At 40.8% G+C, this 22,983-nt stretch overlaps 1 protein-coding gene across 1 annotated transcript in view; it reads left to right on the plus strand.

Moving 5' to 3' along the window:
* Positions 1 to 670: 670 nt before the first annotated feature.
* dst (dystonin) overlaps positions 671 to 22,983 on the plus strand; it is a gene marked incomplete at its 5' end in the record, with an annotated part of 136,747 nt that continues 114,434 nt past the window's right edge. The window contains 4 exons of the mRNA XM_080534608.1: positions 671 to 854; positions 1,231 to 1,265; positions 1,827 to 2,009; positions 8,429 to 8,645. Of these exons, the coding sequence (XP_080390734.1) occupies positions 671 to 854; positions 1,231 to 1,265; positions 1,827 to 2,009; positions 8,429 to 8,645 (619 nt within the window). The remainder of the gene's footprint in view (positions 855 to 1,230; positions 1,266 to 1,826; positions 2,010 to 8,428; positions 8,646 to 22,983) is intronic.

The following is a 22,983-nucleotide window of genomic DNA, read 5'->3' on the forward strand; positions in this document are numbered from 1 at the left end:
GTATAGCATAGCATAGAGTACAGCACAGTGTTTTATTTGTATAGTATAGTATAGTGGATAGTGTACATAGCCTTTATTTATGTAAACCAGCTCCTTTCCCTTCTTGTTTTTTAGTTTTTTTCTTTCCTAGCACCAGGGGAGCCCCCCCTCCCAAATTTCGTTGTTTGGTACCTGTACTATATCAATGACAATAAAGACCATTCATTCATTCATTCATTCATTCATAGACTATTTCTATTTCAATAAGGCTTAATTAGGCTAGTTAGTCTAGACTACTAAAGCTAAGCCAGCATGTGTCGAAAATTCGATTAGTGGCTAATGATGGCCTATCTATAGGCTACAGATTGCTCATAGTTGGGATGACACCTTTAAAAGAAACTGTGTCGTCTGCAGCATCGTGATGTGCTGAGCTCAGATGCAGAACCTCACTCCCACTTCACTGCATGAGCTGAAAAAAAAAAGAAAAAGATGAGGCTTTCTGCTGAGTCATGGGTTGTTGCCATACATTATTGAAATCAATAGACGTCAAGGATAGTCTGTCTGTTGTTGGGTCGCGATTAGACAATCACATGTCAATGCAATCATAGGTACCGTTATCTCCATCTAGGGCAGGGATCACAGCCGACCGTCGGTGCGCAGGAGGGGCTGCCCGTGCCCTACTTCGCATCTTATGATGATTGCTGCGGCGTTTCTGGTCTTACTGAGACCGTATAGTATTCAATGCGTTTTGCTATTATTGCTGCTTTTGCTGGGGACTATTGCCACGATACTCTTTTTCTGTTGCTGGCATCGCAAGCTTCGTAACGGGAAACATCCGATCAAATCTGTGCTCTCAGGGCGCTCCAGGAGTCGCGGTGAGTAGTCAGTCAGCATCTCTTGGCAGCACGGCGCTCATCCACCCAAGCAATGCATCATGTTTCTCATGGAATATTCTCACCTTTTTACACCATGACCTATATGGGAAATGTTAAAGCTATTTGTCACAGCTGAATTGCCATTCCATATGGCTGATTGAACAATCTCTATGTACTACAGATGCAGTAGCCTATCTAACTACATATGCTTTATAGTCTTAGTTGTTCTGTCTACCTAATGTTTATAATTTAGGCATATACAAATCATTGTTTGGCTAATAAGATCGTTGGCATTTTGCTAGTATTAGGCCTTGTGACATGTGGGATGTGTTTGATGGTAATCAGAGTGTGTTAGAACATGTTTCATTTGTCCTAGAAGCTGGACTCCGAACGCATCACTTTCGATCAGAGGTAATCATTGTTTTTTTTACTTCTGTCAAGGTCATAGTAAGTAGCCCAATGTGTCTTTTTAAATAAACACGTAAACACGCGAAGGTCGTTTTAGTGGCCTGTGCAACTTTTCATTTAGCATAGTCTAACTTCAGCATAGACTTTTTGGAAGTTACACTGTCGGTGCTTTTATTGTGAGGATCCTTGAAATGCGCATTGCGCATGTGTGATCAATAAATAATGTGAGTGATTCTGCACTTTCTGTAGCTTTGCTCAATCTTCTTCGAGAATGATGCAAGTTCTATTCAACAACATATTCGCGTATAACAAATTCAGCATTGAAATATAACTTGGAATTTGCTACCTAACACCAGTCATGTAACAGTTTACCATAACCCAGTCCTGAATCGAGTAGACATAATGCATATTTTATCAGTAGGCCCAATTGTATGATCCATGATCTAATGCTAAATGGATATCATTGGTAGTTCACTGGCTCTACGATGATCAACCATATTCAATCAACGCTCATTAATCAACGTGTCTGTTATTTCTTTGGCACGTGGCGTGACGTCATTCCAGGGCTTCAGGCACAGCCCGCGCCATGCCAGGAGGAGCGCGCGGGCTCGGGTTGCAGAGGAAAAGCCTCTTGTCGAGATTCCCGAGAGTGATCAAGACTCATCCACTAGTGTGAGGAAACGCAAAGTCAAGAAGAGAATTCCCGAATTTTACCACTCGGTGCAAGTCACCCCAACACGCAAACCCGTAGGTATTTGCTTGACACGTATAATTGCATTGCCAACCATAGCAATGTATGTATGTATCCATTCTCAATTAAATCATGCCACGGTCAGTGATTAGGGTACACTCTGGAGATGGGGTGTACATTTTCACTCAAGCAGAACCGTTTGTCTGAGACAGCATGGACAACATTCCTCTGGCATTTCTAGAATGTTGTGCACGTGGCCCGGTTCTCACCCCTTGTTTTAGCCACATCTCCAAAACTCCATCTCCACACCTCCCCTTCCTCCAAACCTCTCCATCTCCACACCTCTCCATCTCCACACCTCTCCATCTCCACACCTCTCCATCTCCACACCTCTCCATTTCCAAACCTCTCCATCTCCACACCTCTCCATCTCCACACCTCTCCATCTCCACACCTCTCCATCTCCACACCTCTCCATCTCCACACCTCTCCATCTCCAAACCTCTCCATCTCCACACCTCTCCATCTCCACACCTCTCCATCTCCAAACCTCTCCATCTCCACACCTCTCCATCTCCACACCTCTCCATCTCCAAACCTCTCCATCTCCACACCTCTCCATCTCCACACCTCTCCATCTCCAAACCTCTCCATCTCCACACCTCTCCATCTCCACACCTCTCCATCTCCACACCTCTTCATCTCCACACCTCTCCATCTCCACACCTCTCCATCTCCAAACCTCTCCATCTCCACTCTAGGGTATACTCTAGTTCTTCGACCGTTCCTGTATGTGGGAGAATACAGATATGCACTCTGGGAGAATCCTTTTAACAACCTTTCCACTGATTATATGGAACTCGAAGACACTTCATTCTGAGTGTACTGTACTATTCATCTTTTTTTTTTATTTTTTTAACCCTAACTCTAAAAAGTATTTACAGGCTTAGGCCTATCCACCTCTCACCTCTCTCAGAATATATTTGCCATAATGTTGCTACAACTGAAGTATGTTTGCTGACATACCATAGTCATTGATGGATCCATAATTGTTTAAAATAATATTGTGCTTGCCAAAAAGAAAACAAAAGATAACAGGATGTACCGGTACTGTATGTAGACAACATTATTTTGCATGTGTGCTTTTGGGTGTGTCTTTATTTTCCTCATGCCTCTCTGCTCAGCAACTGGACATTCAAGCTTTAAGGGTTTAACTAAACACATGTTGTGTCATGATACAAGGCATGGAAATTGATCTTGGCATGTCATGTTTTTGACAATTTTGAAGTCGTTGAACTTTTTAGAATTGTTAGATCTATTTGTCTCATCATCATCAGATCTACATTGTTTCCAAGGTAAGTGTGCGCCGAAATGTCCAAGGCGTACTGAACATGTGTAACAATTACAAACAGACATGCCTATGTTAATACCAATGTAGTGTGTCAAAAATAATTGATATTTGCAAATACAAACACATAAGGACATTTCAAAAAAGATAATGCAGAGTGCAATAAGTATGCTGGAACTTACAAATGTCTATAGAAAGTCTACACCCCCTTTCAAAATGTTCACCTAAATTGTATTGCCCCAAAGCCTGGAATCGAATTAATTCGTAACAAAAATATGTCCTTCTGATCTACACAACCTACTGGACACTTTCAAAGTGAAATAAATGTTTAAAATGTTTTCAATAATTTATTAAAAACAGACCTGCTTGCAAAAGTACCTCCCTTGCCATGGCTCTCCTAAATGTAGCTCAAATGCTAACATTTTATTCCAAAAATGTTATTACTTAATTTACTCAATAAGATTTAATTACACACTCTGTTCATTAGGTTGTCACTAGAAACTGAGCAAATGGAGAGAGAGGACCACAACTGCTCAGGACTGCTACCCTGAGGCCTGGGGAGGTGTCCGGAAATTGGTTTTATGACAAAGCGTTACATTTAGTGTACAGAATAGTGGTAGCTGCAGCTTGGTATGGGTATGCTTGTCAAGCAACAAGGGAGTATCAGGAATAAGAGAACATTTTAATGGTAAAGTGACAGCCTAATCAAAAGAGTGTGCCATTGATTCGTATTCAAATCAGGGACTCTACAAATATAGTGCCCTGCATAAATAATGGGACAGAAATCCCATTTGAAATCAAACAATTACTGTGAGGTTAAAGTAGAGATTTATTTAGTTCAGCTTTTATTTGATGGTATTTGTGTACATATTGGTTTCACCATTCAGAAATGACAACACTTTTTGTGCATAGTCCCCCTATTTTAGGGTACCCAAAAGTAATGGGACAATTGGCTTGACAGGTGTTTTTGGTGAGTCAGGTGTGTTCCGTCACATCATTTGAGCAGCAGGCATAAGAGAGCTGTCAATATATATTGAGGCTTTGGATTTGCCTGTGGAGTGCTATTGGTGTCTGTCAACATGAGGACCAAAGAGGTGTCAATGAAGGTCAAGGAAGCCGTTATTAGGCTGAAATATCAACAAACATATCAGAAACATAGCCAAAACCTTATGCTTGCCATAAGCAACAGTTTGGAACATCATTTTTAAAAAATCCACTGGTGAGCTTAGCAATCGCAAATGGGCTGGTACAGTAAGCCAAGGAAGACTTCCACATTGGATGACCAAATAATGCTCACCATAATTAAGAAAAACCTCAAAACAACTGTCCCACAAATCAGGGACACTTTCCAAGAGGTAGGTGTCAATGTGACAGACTACCATCACCACCAGCTAACCAACTACAGACGCTTCACTGCAAGTTGAGTTCAACTACTATAGGATGGTCGGTTTACAGTTTGGTAAAACATATGCAGAGGTCTGGACTTGTGGACAGATCAGATTAATATTATCATGGGCCAGAGTTATTGCTAGAGGAATATTTGGATAAAAAAAGATCTGCATGGCCAAGATTTACAGCATACCACCTAATCTGTAAAACATGGTGCAGGGGGTGTTAGATTTGGGCATGTATAGTTCCCGCTAAAACTTGCTAGATTGTCTTAATTGATGATTGTAACTGCTGATGGCAGCAGCAGACTGTTATTGTCTGAAGTGTACAAAAATATCTTGAGTGCAAGCAAATGCCTCCAAATTAATTGGATGCCGCTACATCATTAAAACAATTATCCAAAACATACCATAGCAAGTAAGGAGTTTTTCAGGGCATGAAAAGACCTAAAAAAACAAGCGTCTGGTGGAGTCAATGACTTCAGGCAGTTATTGCATGCAAATAATTGTAAATAAATGCAAATGCAAATTAATTTAATTAATTTTGCCATTTAGCAGACGCTTTTATCCAAAGCGACTTACAATTACGAATTACAGGGACATTCCCCCTGGAGTAACTGAGGGCTAAGTGCCTTACCCAAGGGCACACTAGTAGTGGTGTGGCTTCAGGCGGGATTTGAACTCACAACCTTCCGATCACAAGTCCAACTCACTATCCACTAGACCACCACTACCCAAATAAAATACTCAACATGAGTGCTTAATTTGGACATTTGATAAATCAGTCCCTTTCCTTTTGGGTACCTGAAATAGGGCGACTATGCATACAAAGTGTTGCAATTTCTGAATGGTGAAACATATGTAGCCTATATCCTATTTGTACACAAATACCATCAAATAAAAGCAGATTTTTTATTTGAAGTCAAAACTGGAGTATAGAGCCAAACGAAGAAATGCTTCACTGTCCCATTACTTACATGTACACCTCATAGTCAGATGTCCCATTACTTACATGTACACCTTATAGTAAGATTGTGACGTTAGAATTATAAGGTTCTATCTCCATTTTTGCCAAAATTTAGTTTTTGACATAATCTGATCCATTAGGTGTTTATTAATGCCTGTGTGGTGTTATTTTTAAAATGTTGACATTTTTGAGTTAGTAATTCATGAAATACAAAGGTTTCATTTCACAAAACATAATGGAATGTAAAAACTTTGACGCTCAATATATCTGAACTACCCTAAACGGAGATAGAACCTTATAATTCTAAGCTCACGAGATGTCCCATACTTACATGTACACCTTAGGCTATATTAAACTTCAGCTAACTTAAGCCACTGCTAACAAAAATATATATGGGTTTGAATGGGATTAGACATAATTTGGGACACATTTTAACATTACAAGGCCAAATCAACACAAATACATTTTCTGACGGTTGGTAGTTTCTTTGAGGTGATTTGGCCACAAATGTTGAACTTTGTCTCTTGATCCCATTCACACCCATTGATTTTTTTCTTAGCAGCGGCTGAAGTTATCTGAAGTAAGTCGGGCTATTTAAACAACTCTGAACCCTGGATAACAGTTTCTAAACATTTTCATGCAATACTTTCAGGGTAAGGAACCATCTGACTATAAGGTGTAAACAAGTAACCCCTTTGACCCTTGAGTAACTTATTGAAGACATTTTTGCATGTAAGCTAATTTTAGGAGAGCCACTCTTGTCTTAATAAATTATAGAAATCTTTGGGATTTTTTTCTTGCACTTTGAAAGTGTCCAGTAGGCTGTGTAGATCAGTGGGGGAAATGTAATTGAATGTATCAACATTCAATGTGATGGTGGAATTTGCCATACAATTCCAGCCTATATGAACATCTAACTGCATGTTTAGCACATCACAACATGTTTATAGAACCTCAACATGCTAAAAACACATAACTACACACATAATTAGATGATCACACAGTCGTTGCTTTTGAGCACATCCTAAAACGTATGTTTGTTTACAATCCATGTAGGCTATCACTTACCCAGTAGCCGTAAAACTGTTGTTTGTTATATCAAGTAAAGTGGGCGCTTCAACACTTTATTATGCAGATTTTTTTAGAATTCTTTTTTTAATTTAAAGAAGCTTTTTGCTCATTTGCGCAACTTGAGAATTGACCAGACCGTGTCACATGTGTTCTCCAATGATAAAAAACAAACAAAGACACATGACATATTGTATGCACTTTAATGTAGGTTTCAGCCATGGTAGTAGATATGGCATGTAATGCCACTATTCTGCCATGGTGGGAACAGCAGTGATTGTCTTTGTTCGTTGATTTGGATTCAACTTCAAATGCTTAAAAGAAATGCAATTTCAGTCAACATGTTGACTGTATTGGTATCTTAGCAGCCACACCATGCCACCAATGTGTCAACACATGAGGCTGAGGGACTGGTATGCACCTGTACTCACAGGGATGATTGGAATAGCTAAAAATAAAATAAAAATAAAAAAACGAAGTAAAAATTCTACTCCATGGGCCAGAGACAGATTAAGACTAGTGCTTGGCTAAAACCCATCTTCAATGGATATTTTCCTTTGAAAATGTGATTTAGACCAGAACTAGGCTTAATCTGTGTCCTGGAAACTGGCCCTATATTTCCAAAAGGCAAAACTCTCACTGGAGATAGTCTTGATAGTCTCTATATTGAAGCACACACACACATCCGTAACCTACAGAATCTGAATCAGAATCAGAAGACTTTATTGCCATGACATGTAAACATGTTAGGAATTTGGTTTGGGACAGTGGAGCACGGTTTACAGCAGGACAGGTGCAAGACAGGACAAGACAGTGCAAACCAACATCATAGTGCAAGAGTCATAATTAATATAAATATATATTACAGTGTAGTCATGTAGCATTACATGGGCTGCATCAGACAGCACAATAACAACTATGGGTACATAGGGACAAAGGATACAGGAGCAGTCGCTGGATTTCTGATTGGATTCGACTGTAAAAACGTAGAGATCATCAGGCACGCTACGCATCTCATCACCCAGGATGGCGCTGTGACACCACAGCAACACAGTACACACCCCGTCTGCATCATCAGAGACACCGTGTCGTGCTTCAGTCTCCATCCTGCTTTTCTCTGGATCCCTGGATGAGGATGACGCGATGACATAGCCCACTGTTCTCTCTGGGCCAATCTGTTCGCTCTCTCTGGAGACTTGACTAGATCATCTCGGGTTCTAAACTAACGTGGGGGAATGGAAGGGTGTGCATCGCTGGAAGGGTGTGGTTCTGATCATAAGTGACATGACGCCCTCTGGCTCTGAGCGTTAAAGCAAATAAGGAATAAGGATATTATCCAGATACATTGATGTGTACAGCGGTAAGTCTCGTTTCTGACCTGGCGGGGGAGCCAGATACAATTGATTTCTCCATGGCTCTTGCCTGGGTGTTGCTTTTTTATTGTTAAATCCAATCCGAGAGATCATTGCATAGCTGGTGGCTCACGCTATAGCCTACTGTGCCTCCCTGTAGCTCCCGATGTGCATTTATTACATACCACACCTCTGTTTATGCAACCGAAAGAGCAGCGATGGTGAGGAGGAATATTGCATTGTGTAGCTATGATTATTGTCTGTAGCCTATGTTACGTTGTGTGTTGTCAGATATTGTTGTTGCGTTAGAGAGAGAAAGCAAAACATTGGTCGATTCTATTGTCTTCAACAGAGCTCCGGTTCGGGGAACGCTTCCCTGCACTGTTCCATGTCTTCCTCGGCGGATTTCTCGGACGAGGATGACTATAGTAGTGTTAAATCTGGGTCGGTATCACCGGCGCCCGGGGACACGTTACCGTGGAACCTGCCCAGACACGAGCGCTCGAAGCGGAAGATTCAGGGAGGCTCGGTGTTGGACCCGGCGGAACGAGCCGTGCTCAGGATTGCAGGTGAGTCAGTGTCTAAATGTTCTATTGATGGTGGTTAAAATCATGCATGCTCTGACTGTCAAATCGTGACATTAGAATTATAACTAGGTTCTATCTCCCTTTTTGTCAAAATTGAGTTTATTTTTTATTTTTTACATAATCTGATCCATTAGGTGTTTATTAATGCCTGTGTGGTGTTATTTTATTTTATTTTAAATGTTGACATTGAGTCAGTAATTCATAAAATACAAAGGTTCCATCTCACAAAACATAATGGAATGTAAAAAAAATTACGCTCAATATCTCTGAACTGCCCTAAACGGAGATAGAACCGTATCATTCTAAGCTCACGAAATATGACATACATCTTATGTAATAAATTGTGTAGACTTCAGGTTTTTAATTAAACATGTTCTCTACATTACCTATGTCATAGATTAGAGCCTAAATAAACTGACAGCAGGCTACAGTAGTCTCTGGACAGTCTGTTCATTTGAGAGCCAGCGACAGCACTGTCGACTCATGCATGTCCCAATCCAGTGGTGATAAAAGACAAAGGCATGCATTAAACATAACAGGCAAGGCAGTGATCACTAGAATTGACAGGCAAGTGATCACTAACATTATTTATGGCAAGATTCTCACTATGGCACAGGCTATACATTGGCTGACACACCAGCTAGAACCCATGATATTATCATAGCAAGGTTCAGTGTAGACCCAGTCTGCTAATGCAGCCTAATGCATTTTAATCAGTCGTAAACATTTAGCTTGAAAGAAATTAATTCACACATTTTGAAATAGTGAAATTATTTGACCTACTGTTCCACGACCTGTACGTGTACACAAGTGTAAGCTACATGAACACTTGAATCATGGTTTATGAAATGAAAGTATTCATATATTTCTGATGCCATCTTGGTGGTATTAGCTAAATTCCTTTGTTTTACTGTATATGGCCACAAAAAGACACTTTACTCAGACCAGTTTAGTAGTACACTTTCCAATGGCCTAATTGGAATGAGACAAATGTATAATTATAGAATTAATACGAATATTCTTCAGATGTTTCCCTGAATTTCCTCCTGAATGCAAACCCTTCTCGTGTTAGGACCTATGGGGGCATCTCTTCTGCCAGCTGGAGCACGTGGGATAGGACTCATGCAATTCATAGCTTTCAGTCACGTGGTTTCTTCCCTAGCAACCACCAACCTGACGGGCAAAAAGGATCATAGCAACATCGCGCAACATGGCGAGTGGACGCAATTTACCGGCTGCCTACTATTTAGACCACCTCACCCATGAAGAACTAGCAAGATACACGACGGTGATAGGAGTGGAGGATTGACACCATTCAAAAAGTTTTCGATTCCATGTCTTCTCCTCTATCCGGACACGTTGGAATTATTTTCCTAACCCCCGGAGAATCAAAGTTATTAACCCGCAAAAGGTGCCTCCTTGACCGGCTTTGTCCGTGAATAACACGTAGAATTTGTAGAATGTTGGTCTCCAACATTATAGAAATGCTCAAGGCACAGAGGAAGAGGTGACACACATACACACATCTGCTTGGTGAACTTTACAATTATTATAAACCTTGAAGTATGATATATCATTTGAAAGGAAATGGCATGGCCTTCATAAATAAATAGTCAAATCGTTTGTAATACCACTGGGCTTCTTGCCACTGCGAATAACAAAGATAACGGGTAAAAGGACAAATAAACACTATGACAAGGTACAACATATTGTATTTACTGTATTACTGTATTTTAGTGGGTTCACCCTGAATACTTTGTTTTGTTGACCAAAGAATAACGACTTAATACAGAGCACAACTTTTTTTTAAAGGACTCAGACCATCCTGTGTTACATTTTAGCTGGAAAACTTCAGCCAGGTTGTTAAAGTCCCTCATGGATCATGCATTGAAAGACAACCATACATAACAAGTGTCAGTCAGCATTAATTCAAAGACACACAAAGGCAGCACACACGTGTATGTGATTGATAGAACTTAAACTGTTATTATGTGAAGGTAGGTTGCTAAGGGAAAACTCACCTTTACAAGCACTTATGAGAAAGTACCCGTAGGATGTTATTCCACTGAAAGCCAAGTCCACTACAGGTCTGGTGTGTCCAGAGCACCAGGGAAAAATGCTCTGGTTTCCTGAACAGATGATGCTGTTCATCACATGCACACACTACTACCATCAGTATACGGTCATTTTGAGCCCTTAACCACCGCGCTGACACCCCGAGAAGATATACTTTTAATACGAAACTCGATGTTAGCGGGACGAGGGAATATTTATATCCGGGAATTCGCTCCTTGCTGTGTCCACGGTGATAGGAGTGGAGGATCGACTCCATTCAAAAACTTTTGGATTCCCTGGCTTCTCCTCTTTCCGGACACGTTGGAATTATTTTCCTAACCCACGGGAAATCAAAGTTATTAACCCGCAAAAAGTGGGTTTTGCCCGTGGGTTTTGCCCGCAAAAAGTGCCTTTTGCCCGTCGGGTGGGCGTTTCCACTGTGCTGTGACGTCACATGAAAGCTATGAATAGAGTGGGGGAAATAATATGACTAAAATAATATGACTAAAATAATAACTAGCACTGGCCTAATACAACGCAGTCGATTAGGTCCTATCAGATTTGTTGGCACACATCATCACTATATTCTTTCATCATACAAGTAGGCTGAATTAAACAACAATAGCATACTTCAAGAACGTTTTCATCTAATTATTATTATTATTATTATTTTTGCAAAGGGCTAGTTCTGTAGATTTTTTTGTTTTGTTGAAAAAGGCACGAGTTATGAGAGGTAACCCAGGGGGGTATACAAAACAACATAACGTGAGCTTAGAATGATAAGGTTCTATCTCCGTTTAGGGCAGTTCAGAGATATTGAGCGTCAAAGTTTTTACATTCCATTATGTTTTGTGAGGAGGAACCTTTGTATTTTATGAATTACTAACTCAAAAATGTCAACATTTAAAAAATAACACCACACAGGCATTAATAAACACCTAATGGATCAGATTATGTAAAAAAACTCAATTTTGACAAAAATGGAGATAGAACCTTATAATTCTAAGTTCACGATAAGTCTTAAATGAGAATGTGACGATTCAGACAATATGAAAACAGAAACGGCATCGGACCTATCCGTAGACTGTAGGGCCCTACTGTGATTGTTCTCAGATATTCATCTGAATGACTCTGTAATCGAACAGACGAATGAGTGTGCTGGTGGTATTACTGGAATAGGAGTCATGGGTGGCCTCCGCAGTGAGAGCGAATGGGATCGTGCATTAGCATGGGTCAGGCGCACCCGGCTCGATATGGGATGGCATTTATTATGTCCAGCAGCCCTTCCTTCGTTCCAGACAGATTTTTCTCTCATGAAACCAGAGAGGAAGTCTCGCCTATTGGATGCTCGATGGGACAGGGGAGGGGTGTAGGGGCTATTGGATGCTCGATGGGACAGGGGAGGGGTGTAGGGGCGTTTCCTTTAGCGGGACAACAGCGCCGATCGCTCTTGCTCTCTGTCCCGCAAACTGTACTGTACGCTCGCCCAGGGAGGCTTGGTGAATGTCCCGTTTCTGGAGCCCCGGCAATGGCTCACTACACACCACCACCCGCAGCTTATATGCTGGCGGACGAAAGGGAATATCTACAAGCGTATGAGGATGTCCTCGAAAAATATAAAGGTAGGCTTATATATATCGATTGATTAATCGTTTACTGTCTGGCACAATAGGCGTGAGCGAATTGCCCTGGATCTGGATGATAGCGACTGACAGCCCACTGCTGAGCCCAGTAACAAAGTCATTAAGTCATTGGAGGGTGTACTGTACAGAAGATATGGCATAGGCTACTGCAAACATATAGGCTCGGTACTTATATAATAATGGCAATGATAATCAATTTGAAAGGTTGTCAATAAATGCAATGCATGACTTACAAGGTAAGGCTAGGCTGTTTTACCCTTTGTCACATGTTAAAACATTGCAATCATTGAGCTCACTGAGCCATTTCTATGACCCCCCCACTAATTATAATATTTAGAATGGAAATGGTCATTGAATGTTGTGTTTTAGGAACAGTCAATGTTATATATTATGTTCTTAAGGATTGAATAGCTTGCTGTTGGTTATGATGCCTGATGTCTGATGTGTGTTAATTGCTGTTGAACCATTAAGCCTAATTGATAGTGGCTAATATAAACCTTTTACAAGGCCAACGGCAAAACTAGCATCAGGTCAGTAGACTATTAACCATCAGTCCATAGAGAATGTTCCCCAGCAGACTAGGCCTACCTCTGCTTTTTCCAGCAACACCATAGGCTGACAGGGTTTAAGGCCAATTCTGTTATTGCAGGAAACCTGCAATATACATAACAATTTGCAATATCCTTTAGACAGTAAAGCATCTTCTGCTACTAGCTGTACGGTGTGCATGACATCATCCTGTAACAGGCCTACTCCCTAACCAGACTTATCAAGATATAGTGCGACATTAAATAGGAATGGATGGCTATACAGTGTTTCTTTTGTCTCATAGTCTTATTGTATTTTACCTCCATTCCTTTCATTTAAACAAAGATTGGAAACAACTCATCAGTGGATGGGATTTGCTCAATTGTGTGTGTGTGTGTGTGTGTGTGTGTGTGTGTGTGTGTGTGTGTGTGTGTGTGTGTGTGTGTGTGTACTGTGTTTATTTTAATACATGTTTATAACAGCACATAGCTAGGTGTCTCAGCTGTTGAGTGTCATTGTGAACAGAAAGTCAGCTGTGGGAAGGCTTAACTGCCCTAACTTGAATCTGGCTAATGTAATCATATGATGTGGCATCATTTGGAATCTGTGACTGCATGTTGTCTTGAGGCGGTTTGTCAGACAATGTGGTGTCTTATAATGAAAGCTCTCTATGTCTCTATCTAAAATAAACTTTTTGGTTAAAAAGAAAATAGTTACAGCCAACGCCGGCCTTGCTACCATTAGCAACCACCCCCCCGCACGCCCGTTGGCAATCAGCACGTCGGCCTTGCTACTGCTAGCCGATAACTGTATATTATAGCCTATATTTTTTAAACGTTGTTTAGTTATAATGTGAATGGATAAGTGGAATGCTGAGTCATAATGACTGTTTTGTTTAGACAGTTACCATGAGTGAACAAATCAACTGTTTATCAAATACTAGGTAATTTATTTACCAGACTGCAGCTGATGAGTATTCAGTGAAAGGTTGCTGTTCCACACAACTCATCACCACCCAAATGGATTCCTAGACAATGTTTCCCTTCATGTAACTTGTAATAATATTGAAACAATATATATATATATTTTAAACATTTGTTTTTAAACAAACAAACTGCTGTAGGGCAGTTCGGTTATTACTTGACGATGAGAATATTTCTCAAAACAGACTGTTATTGCCTTAGTCTGTTGTACATCTGAACACAGAAAGAGGCTTATGTTTCTCTCCTTGTGACTTGTGTATCAATGACACAGTTATTTAAATCATAGTTACTATACCAAACAAAACAAAACAAACTTGAGCAAAACAAATGAACATGGACCCGTAGGAAAAATAAATCTCAAAAAAGATGAATTCGTGTTGCTTATTTTTCGGCATCTTTGTCAACTTAAAATCCCCTGCATTGTAGTTTAAAAAAATAAAATATATAATGGTAATAGTTTTAACCAAGGTGTGGCTTAATGTGGAAATGATACAATGGTATCATTAACAACACAGTTGTGGTGGGGGTGAATTTCCACCAGGCCACATCCTCTATCACCATCACCTCTTCCTGTCATGTGTATGAATATACTTTAATCTACTGCATAGTAAAACACCAGGTGTGGTCAAACCACTATTACATGTTATGGGTGTGTGAAGTTCAGTGTATGTCACACAAGGTGGTCATATTGTCACTGTATGGTCCAATCAATCATACAAACAATGGGCCTTTAAGAAAAACCTTTATCAGGAGTGGTTGCAGAATCTTTCACTCACTATTCTAAGTCTTCCTTTAGCAGTGCTGTGGATCTTGTCTACTGGTGATGATTTATATTGAGGTTGAAACATTCCCAAAAACTTGATGTGCAACTCTGTTGAGGAATACAGAAACAGTGACACAACTGTTCTTCAACAAAAGATCTTTAGACTCAGTGTCCTGCATTTACTGTGGCCCATGCGTTTTACCCTTCTAAAAGGGCATTTTGTTCACCAAGATCTTCGAGAACAGACCTCAGACTATTGTGGCTGCTGTGACTGTCTGCTTGTCCATGTGCATTTCAGCTGTATTAAGAAGCTCACCAAAATATTAGAAGCAATTGTGAATGCAGCGTCAGACATTTAATGTGTGGATGTTTACATTGCTAGTGATATCAGATACATTGTCATTCCAGTAGCTTTTCAGTGTCAAATGAAGCTAAGCTTGCTGTGCTGACAGCCTCTGTGTGGAGGAATAGATGGTTTGTTTGTAGTGAGGGTTTTTCCATTGTCCCTGTCTGGGGCTATATAGAACCCTCTACAATCTTCTTCTACCTAGAACCCCTTGTAGAGGGTTCTTCGTGAGAGGGTTCTATGCAGTGTCAAAAAGGGTTCCCCTACTGAGAAAAATCAAAGAACCCTTAGATGTGTTTTCTTGACGGGATTCTATATAGCACCAAAAAGGGTTCTATATTTGGCCCCTAGTTTAGTCTTTGGCATTGTCTCTGTGTTTTCTGTTTTTGTCTGTCTGACTGTTTTTCTCTGAATTTGTAAAGCGTCCTTGGGTTCCTTGAAAGGCGTTATGTTGTAATATCTCACTAACCAGTGTACCTGTCATGTTGGTTCTTGTTTGATTCCAACTGTATTAGGCCTAGGCTACATATGTGCTCATGTTCATGTAACATCCCAACTTTAAACAGGTGCCTTGTGTGGAATGCTTCATATAGCACCTCTTTCATGAAAGGGTTCAATAAATGACCTCAAAGGTGCCATACAGAACGCAAATATCTTATCAGCCAACCACGTGGCAGCAAATCAATGCATTTAGGCATGTAGACATGGTCAAGACGATCTGCTGAAGTTCAGAAGTTCAGAATGGGAAAGAAAGGTGATTTAAGTGACTTTGAATGTGGCATGGATTTTGGTGCCAGAAAATATCCAGTGAGCGGCAGTTCTCTGGTTCTCTTGTTGAATCTATGCCACGAAGAATTAAGGCAGTTCAGGAGGCAAAAGAGGGGATCCAACCCGGTACTATCAAGGTGTACCTAATAAAGTGGACGGTGAGTGTATATAGCGCCTTTCAAGGAACCCAAGGACGCTTTACAAATTTACAGAAAAACAGTCAGACAGACAAAAACGGAAAACACAGAGACAATGCCAAAGACTAAACTAGGGGCCAAAGGCCTTGGTTAGTTAGGTGGGTTTTGAGGGCTGATTTGAAGGTGTCCGGGGTAGGGGCGTTGCGGATCGCTGTGGGGAGAGAGTTCCAAATTGTGGGGGCTGCCACACTAAAGGCTCTATCCCCAAAGGTTCGTAGGTTGGTGCAGGGGGTGGGAAGCAGACCCATGTCTGAGGACCGCAGGTTCCGGGATGGGGTATGTTGGCGGAGAAGGTCAGATAGGTACTGTGGGGCACCGGCATGGAGGGATTTGTAGGTGAGGAGTAGGATTTTGTACAAGATGCGGGACTTGACCGGAAGCCAGTGGAGGTGAATGAGGTGATGTGCTGCCAGGGCTTGGTGTGGATGAGAACCCTGGCAGCTGAGTTCTGCACATACTGGAGCCTGTCCAGGGCTTTGCTGGGTATCCCGAACAGGACTCCATTGAGTCAGAGAGGGATGGTCGGAGTCTGGCTATGTTTTTCTACATAGAACCATCACCCATGGCAAAAAACCCTAAAAGAACCCTAAGAGCCCCTTCTAAGAGCCCCTGACATTGGATAATCAGCTGTTCCTTTCATGGATTGATGGGGACCTCACCTCTCAGTCTAAATCCTAAATGTCTAGGATGTGTTTGAAAGAAAATTACTGACCACTCAAAAAGTTTTGAATGGAAACTTGGAACGTCATTGTTCTATTGACATGTGAAGTACCTGTATATTTGGCACCACCACTCGTATTTACTATTCAAGTACTGTTTCCGTCACAATCCCTAATTGGGCATTAGAGTTAATAACACACGAAGGGTTCTCTTTGGGGTGGTACTAAAGTAATCCACAGCTGTTTTTTTTTTGTGTGTGTGTTTTTTATTTGATCAACGATGAGGATAACACCTGTTTCTTTCAAAATGTTGTAATCCCATACCTTTGAAATCAAACGCAGCACCTACAAAAGGACTGTACATTTGAGCACTAAATTCAGGCCACGGTGTCTTAGACATACACAATGGCCATAGCGTAGGACAGTGGACGTGTGGGATCACAGTGTTCTAGTAAAGCCTCTTGATGGGCACTCGGGATGAATTATGTAAGATATTGTGTTTTTTTAAACACCGTGGTTAAGAAAGCTGAAGATTTATTCGGGGTGGTTCCCTACTTTTTATGTTGTGAATTCTTAAGAGGACAGTGAAGTATTTTAGGCAATGCCTTGGCTAACCCTAACCCTAGTACTATTTTGAGGAAAAGCATTAGTTTACCCTGTTACAGTTAGTTAGGACTGTGTAACAGAATGAACCATAAAGCCCACTTCAAACACAAATTAAATCGAACCAGCACAGGCATTTTGTTCAGTAGGTCTACTTTGTATGACTTGTTGGGTTACAGGTGAATTGACAATTCACAATTCACTCGTGTCTGAAAACGTGATTTTGAAATAAGTAGGCTATTGCCATGTCTTGCTCAAAGAAGCCTCCAAGCAAATTGAGTTGAGTGGATGGGAAAGCCCATTCACTCAACTCAAACTCAGATCTGTTGCATCACACATTTAACCACACGAGGACAGCCATGGCAGTCAAGTGGACAGATCTCTGCGAGTAATCATTATGTCATCTTTGTATTTGCATGATACTGCAGAGCAAGTTCTGAATGTAATTATTGATATCCTTGAAAATAAATGCTTGCTTTCAGTATTTAACAAGGCCATACCAGGATATGATTATTATTATTATTTTACATTTTCAAGATGTGGGCATCAACATTTAAATTGAATTGTCATGGATCAATGTATTCCATGGGGTAAGTGATCTAGCTACATAAACACTTTTATGGATAAAAGCCGCCAACAAATTCATACAGGATACTGTGTATGGGAGATGCAGACGTATCATAGCATCCTGTGTAAAGAGCCTTCTGACACACTGTTGGGCATCACTCGTTTGGTCTTCCTGCTGATAGCACACCTCTGTAACTGACTGACTTCATTACACTGACCTTCACAGTTATAGTACGTTCTATTTCACTAGATTAGCATTTGACAGTTTTTAATTCTGAGTCAGAATGTCAGAATGACGGTTAACCCATAGCCTAGTTACAATAATATGTCTCTCAGTTTGCTTATTTGCTGATTTGACCAATTAAAAGACTTAATCAGAAAGGGATTAGAACGTTTTCAAACCTGTATTCATGATTATTACATTGGCAGCTGCAGTGTAACAACAATGTGGACTTCAAACCGCTGGAAGCTGTAATTCTATGGCAAAGGAATGTTTTTTCCACAGTTTGTTGTTTACAAATCTGGGGCAGTGGGGCAGTCCCACAGACCCCTGGACCACCCCAGGCCACGAGGTTGTTTACAAATGTATTGCATGTTTGAGTAACTGATTGCTTGACCAGATTGCTCAGATAATACTGCTCTTGCAATGAGGCAACAGGTCAACATTGACACTCTCTGTGCTGGTCATGACATTACAGCAAATAAGCACTGGCACATAGCTGTCTACTCACAGGACACTTGTATAGCACCTCCTGTCATGTTTTGCTGACTTGCTTTCCAACGCTGATTAACGCATCAACTCCATATTTGGCAGTGTTCAAAGATCTGCTCTGTTGCCTTCGTCTGGTCTATTATCTTTCCTATTGATCAGACAGAAAATGTATCGATCAGACTTAAAACATAAGCCTGAATCTGACTCTGACCTGAAATAAAACCTCTACACATATATAAAGATACAAATATGAAGCAGATGTAAAAACACATGTTGTCTCGTAAATTCGATGCAGTAGTTTGTTGATGATCCACTGATTGAATTGTTGAATTACACCAAAAGAAAGTTCTGAGTAGATTACATGTGACTCAATCAATACAATCAATTGCTAGAATTGAGTCTCCTAGAGAAGATCTACCAGTCTGTCATTGGGGTTAAGCAAGCTGTTTACAGATAAACCAGATTTTTACGATTTGATCCTACAACCTTTGAACAAGAAAACAAATGATTCCATTAAAAACAACATACCTCACAATGATCATACCATACGTTATGCACTGCTATCAATAACCTGTCGGAGCCATTAGTTGTTGTTATCCATGGTGTCATTTTAAACCTGCACTTAGCCTATCTGTCAAGAAGCTGATCACTGTTTTATCTTTACTGTCTCACTTAACTGTTAACAACGTACAGTTCAGGAGGTAGAGCCGGCATCTAATGATCGCAAGGTCGCAAGGTCAGCAGTTCGATCCCCGGCTCCTCCTGTCCATGTGTCGAGGTGTCCTTGGGAAAGACACTGAACCCCAAATTGCTCCCTCCCATGACTGGGCCAGTGCCTTGCATGGTAGCTTGTCCCCATTTGTGTGTGAATGGGTGAATGAGAGGCCATTGTAAAGCGCTTTGGATAAAGGCGCTATATAAGTGCAATCCATTTACTTCTACTACTGCTACGTACTTCTACATATCTGAATTTATTATCTGCAGATTTGCTTTTCTACACACCTTCAAAAAAACCATATATATTTACACTCTGACCCCTGCCCTTATTACCAGGTTGGGCTATAGCAACTGTCCAGCCTTTCTTCTATTGGCCAAAGGATTAACATCTGTCCTTGAAGGTTTACAGCCTTGGATTTGTATCAGTTTAGTGGGGGGTGAGTGAGTCTTGTAGTGATATGACTGCATTCTTTAATAATTAATATTAACTGTTCATTTGCATTATCACACTCCTTCCTCCAAGTTGCAACCTGCTTTTATGTCTGTCTGTTTCTTCTGCTCCCTTCTACGGTGTGATCACTACTCCCCTGCGGTGTTCCCGGGAAATCAGGCCTATTATTTTCCAGTAATCTCTAGGTTTCCTATGAGTGTGTTTCATGATTCCAAACCGCAATTTTGATATTTAACGCAACCCGCACAGTGCAAATTGAAACAATGAAAAATACCTCACACATTTGAATGTGTGAAAACTACTTCTATACTTGATTATCCACAACAATAAGCAGTTAAGTTGAGCAGTGACTCTCTTTGTCCATCCTCCCAGGGCTTTGCCCGGCCCTCCTACATTTCGGCCTCTGACAGCCCACTCATCACATTAAAACGGCCGGCCAGGCCCACACACACAGCAGGACCCTCTATGGAGACTGTCTGTTACCGTACAAAAGACACATTGTGTCCAAGGGAGCTGCGTCCAAACTCCAGAGATTTGAACATGTGCCACACTCCTAGTGGACGGCGGTTACAGGCCATTGTCTGGACCTGTCTCTGATGGAGGACATTAGGCTACTGAAGTGTGTCCTCTGGGCTGGGGCAGGGTCAGTGGTTTAACATTCCCAGAGGAAACCCAAGCTGGGGTGCATACTCAGCACTAGGCCATGACATTCCTGTCCGACACGGCACCCTGACCCTCCTCTGACCATGTGACTGTGGTGCTGAGAGAGAGAGTGAGAAATCAAAACACTGGATACTAGGGGGGGCTAACTCTCTGTTAGATTAGGCTAGTTGAGTGTGTCTGGCTGTTGAAAACCTCTCGTAACCCAACTCTCAAAGGTCAGTTTTGAGATGACTGTTAAAATGATACAGTTTAATGACTTTAGGAGCAGGGTGATAAAACAAATTCATTAGAAATCGTTTTTTTTTTAGCATCAATCAACTTTGAGATAATACATACAGTAAGAGCTGGTTACTGTTTAGCTTCTGGAGTGTGCAATTACACTTGAACCTGTTCCTTTCCAGATGAAGTGTTTGACAATGGCGATATTTTATTACTTAGTCACAAGTGAGCAAACACTGATCAGCTGACTGGAACACTGTAGATATAGTGTAATGTAAAGGCAAATATAACTTGGGTTTATATGAAGAAAGCAGTGCCCTGTGTAAGTACCGGTACTGGGGTAGTGAAACATTCTTTCCTCTTTTTTATTTGATAGTATTTGTGTACATATTGGTTTCACCATTTAAACATGACAGCACGTTTTATACAGTCCCCCTGGAACCTGATCACTGTTTTATCTTTACTGTCTCATTTTATTGATGTTAACAACACCAATACTGTCAATAAAAATGACCTCACAAAGTTGGTATGGTATTATATAACTTAGCCTATCTGTTTCCCAAAGCTGTAGGCCTATACATTGTTATTGCTGATATTCCTTATTATTATAAGTGACATTTTCATCACTTGTGAACATATCTTAATTTACTAACTGCAGATTTGCTTTTCTACACACCTTCCAAAACCCATGCTAAATGTACTCTCTGACCCCTACCCTTATTACCAGGTTGAGCTATAGCAACTGTCCAGCCTTTCTTCTATTGGCCAAAGGATCAGCATCTGTCCTTGAAGGTTTACAGCCTTGGATTTGGATCAGTTTAGTGGGGGGTGAGTGAGTCTTGTGATATGACTGCATTCTTTATCCACAAGTCTCTCCTTTGACTGTGATCAGAGCAAAAGTAATTGGATGACATTAATATGAACTCTTCATTTGCATTATCACACTCCTTCCTCCAAGTTGCAACCTGCTTTTTTTGTCTGCCTGACTCTGATATGAGGCCTTTGTTTCCTCTGCTCCCTTTTAGGGTGTGGTCACTCCTCCCTTGTGGTGTTCCAGACAATTAGTCTATTAGTCAGGCCTATTATTTTCTATTATTTTTTAAGTAGCTTCTGGAGTGTGGAGAGCTCTTGAACCTGTTCCTTTCCAGATGAAGTGTTCTTGACAATAGCATTTGCTATGTTATTGCTTAGTCACACACAGTGAGCAAACACAGACAGTTGACTGGAACACTGTTGAGATAGTGTAATGTAAAGGCAAATATAGGATTTCTAGGAACAAAGCATACAGTGCCCTGCGTAAGTGCTGGGACAGTGAAACATTTTGTCCTCTTTTTTATTTGATGGTATTTGTATACGTTATTGGTTTCACCATGTAGGAATGACAACACGTTTTATACATAGTCCCCCTATTTCAGTGCACGAAAAGAAGGACAATTGGCTGGAGAGGTGATGGTTGCAGTACAGGCCTGGCAGAACATTACCAAAGAAGATCACATTAATTGAGTGGGTTAGGGTTAGAGAGCGTAGAGCCAAAAGAAGAAAAAATGCTTCACTGTCCCATCACTTACTCATTGTATGTAAATGTATGATGTTGTTTTTAAGGGTCGATTGAAAACTGCAGCAGTAGAAGATCTTGAGTGGTAATGGCTATCCGCTTGTTAAGTCGTGACGTGTTTCCGGGTCCAACGTTGGCTGAGGCGCTGTCTTCGAAATGCCGAAATAATAATAATAATAAATTATATTTATATAGCGCTTTTCCGAGGCTCAAATACCCTGACAATATGGAGAAACCGGGAAAATGCTGTGTCCCTTGTTGTATGAATAGATCCGAGTCTAAAAAACGATTAAACTGTCATTCTACCGCTGTAGTTCACAGGTACTCTGGTGCGGAGAATTTCTGGTTTGGACTCGGAAATGGCTAAACGTCACTTTTGACGTCAGACTTAACAAGCGGATTTCAGTACATCAGATTCCTGGAGCAGTTCCTGACTCTAATGTGTCAGCTTGGTGCCCCATGATATTGACACTGCTTTGTAACTGTTGACACAACTCTCCTCATGTGAACATTATTCACTAATGGACAGACAGTAGCTCTCTATATAATGTTTTATTTGTGCCTTTTAAAACATGTTTGGACTTGACATTAGTTTAGTGGTGTGCATACAGCAGCATGTTTTTCTGCAGTGAAACTGACAGAACACTATGACTTTTGATTAGGATGGCTCTGTTATCAATACACTATGGTAACTAAATGTGGTTTGGATTTGGTAGGGATATGCAGAAAACGAAAGAAACAACAACAAAGAAACAGCAACATTTACTACTCAAAATCAGTAGTGTTATCTACTGTATATGCTGAAGTCATTGAATCCTCTTGAGCAAGCTACTCACCATGTTCCATTACCCTCTCAGCCAAGCACTCTATTGATCTGACAGCTGAACTGCA

This window comes from Nansenia antarctica (genome assembly GCF_963989245.1).
Source record: "Nansenia antarctica genome assembly, chromosome: 1".
Classification (NCBI taxonomy): Eukaryota; Metazoa; Chordata; class Actinopteri; order Argentiniformes; family Microstomatidae; genus Nansenia; species Nansenia antarctica.